Genomic DNA, 1,906 nt, shown 5'->3' with positions numbered 1-1,906 from the left:
CCAGCTAGCGATGCTACCCCCCAGCAAGCGATGCTACCCCCCAGCAAGCGATGCTACCCCCCAGCTAGCGATGCTGCCCCCTAGCTAGCGGTAGCATCGCACTTTGACCTCACTACTGCTGATAAATGGTTGTTCACATGCAGTACCTTGCAGGCCTCTAGGGGGCGCCTTTAATCCACTAATGGGCGGGTTGTTCCTGCTGGTGAAACTGAAAACAGAGGCTCAAACAGACGGATATATATATAATCCGTCTGTTTCCTATAATCCGTACTGTTATAGGAAATTATATAACATATAATTTCCTATAACAGTAAACTGCCCTTTTCACAGCCTAGTATAATAACATCCCACTGCTGCACTTGCTTCCTTGCAGATGATGAGGAGAAAGAGATGGCGGTGGATTTCAAGACCTACAGAACGATCGGTGGGGACGTCCAAGTGAAGGCAGGAGACGTTGTTGATGCTGGGATGAGCGTCGACACTGTGGATGCTATGAGTTCTACCACCATCAAGAAAAGGAAAGTCAATCTTGATTGTGTGAGGGAGACGTTCAGGGGCAGGTAGGTCTTGTTTCTGCCCCTGCAGGTTGGAACAGCTTCTGTTTTCTGATGCTGATCTTCTTCTTTGTCAGAGTGATTAAGAAAAACGACCTGAAGCAGCTGAAACTGAACAAAAACAACAAACTGGCGTTTGTCTATGCGAGGGCGTACAACACTCAACCTGTGACACTGACCAATTTGGGAAGCTGCAAGGGAAAAGCCTCAGCTTTGTATCAGAGCCTGGTGAATGTGGGTGTTGGGGTGAGTGGACCTTCAATGGGTCTGAATATCTGCTGACTGAAGCTAATGAAGGACGATGAGCTAGACTGGGTTCTGAGATCGGGGTAAATGGGAGGCATCTGCCCCCCTGCAGTGGAGCTTTGCCTTCACAGTTTATCAACCTGGAGATATTTTCTGACAGGCCTGGGAGTTCCTGACACCGTTTCATCTGCAGTGGGCCATGATCGGTCTACCAAGATGTCTACCAATCTGATCTCGGATTCAGATTGGTAGACATCTTGGTGCCTGTTTATATGGGTCAGTGCTGAGAGCGGCACACTCATTAGTATATTTGGTCCAATCTGTCAGTTGGAAGCTAATCTGGATGTTTTAGATGGGATGACAATCACTGACAGCTCAGAGATCATCAGTTTCTCTCTGACTCTGAGGAATAGTTTTATTTTTTGTGTAGAGATGAATAAATAAACCTTCTTTTGTTTGGTTTGTTCTGCCAGGTGAGGATGGAGACGGGCACCAATTACAAGGTACCAGAAAATAGCACCTTTGCTTACAGCCTGGTGGAGATCGAATTGGAGGACGGGATGATCGGTAGGAGCATTCGCCGTCTGTACAGAGCTGTAGATGTAGATGTTGGTGACTAATCGTTTCTTCTTGCCTTTTGCAGAAATACCTTTTGACACCTGGAGTCACAAACGAGGCAGGCCGGAGTTTTATGAAAACAATTTAATATTACTGTAGTTTAAAATACAATATATATTAGAACCCCTCAGTCCTTGAATTGGTGTTTTTAAGAACGAAATGCAGGCAGGAGACGGGACAGATCATCATGCAGGAAGTTTTCATGATGAACCTCCAGAACTGTAGTTGATGGAAAAGGAAAAACAACATGGAGGCAAAAGATCTGATGGATCTGACAAGTAACTGAGAAGATTGGGAGGAAAAAACCCCTCAGGGGTCGAGAAGAAGACTAGAAGAGACCAGAAGCTGTGTGAGCAGATGGGTTGATGGAAGGAGGGTCAGAAACTGAAGGATGTCAGACCAGAAGACGACCAGAGGTCTGACAGGGGGTAAAGGAGCCAATGAAGAGTCTCTGGGGGTAAAGGTCACTCCAACGAGCCAATGAAGAG

General features: G+C 46.4%; 1 protein-coding gene across 4 annotated transcripts in view; it reads left to right on the top strand.

Moving 5' to 3' along the window:
• Positions 1-1,906, top strand: part of LOC103460448 (uncharacterized) — a 13,219-nt gene that overhangs the window by 2,978 nt on the left and 8,335 nt on the right. For all 4 annotated transcript variants that reach the window (XM_017303310.1, XM_008402621.2, XM_017303311.1 and 1 more), the window contains exons 3-6: positions 374-560; positions 632-800; positions 1,274-1,367; positions 1,444-1,476. In XM_017303310.1, the coding sequence (XP_017158799.1) occupies positions 374-560; positions 632-800; positions 1,274-1,367; positions 1,444-1,476 (483 nt within the window). The remainder of the gene's footprint in view (positions 1-373; positions 561-631; positions 801-1,273; positions 1,368-1,443; positions 1,477-1,906) is intronic.

Source organism: Poecilia reticulata, unplaced genomic scaffold (genome assembly GCF_000633615.1).
Source record: "Poecilia reticulata strain Guanapo unplaced genomic scaffold, Guppy_female_1.0+MT scaffold_241, whole genome shotgun sequence".
Lineage (NCBI taxonomy): Eukaryota > Metazoa > Chordata > Actinopteri > Cyprinodontiformes > Poeciliidae > Poecilia > Poecilia reticulata.
Note: the sequence above shows the minus strand (reverse complement) of the source record. Positions and strands in the feature narration are given on the sequence as shown.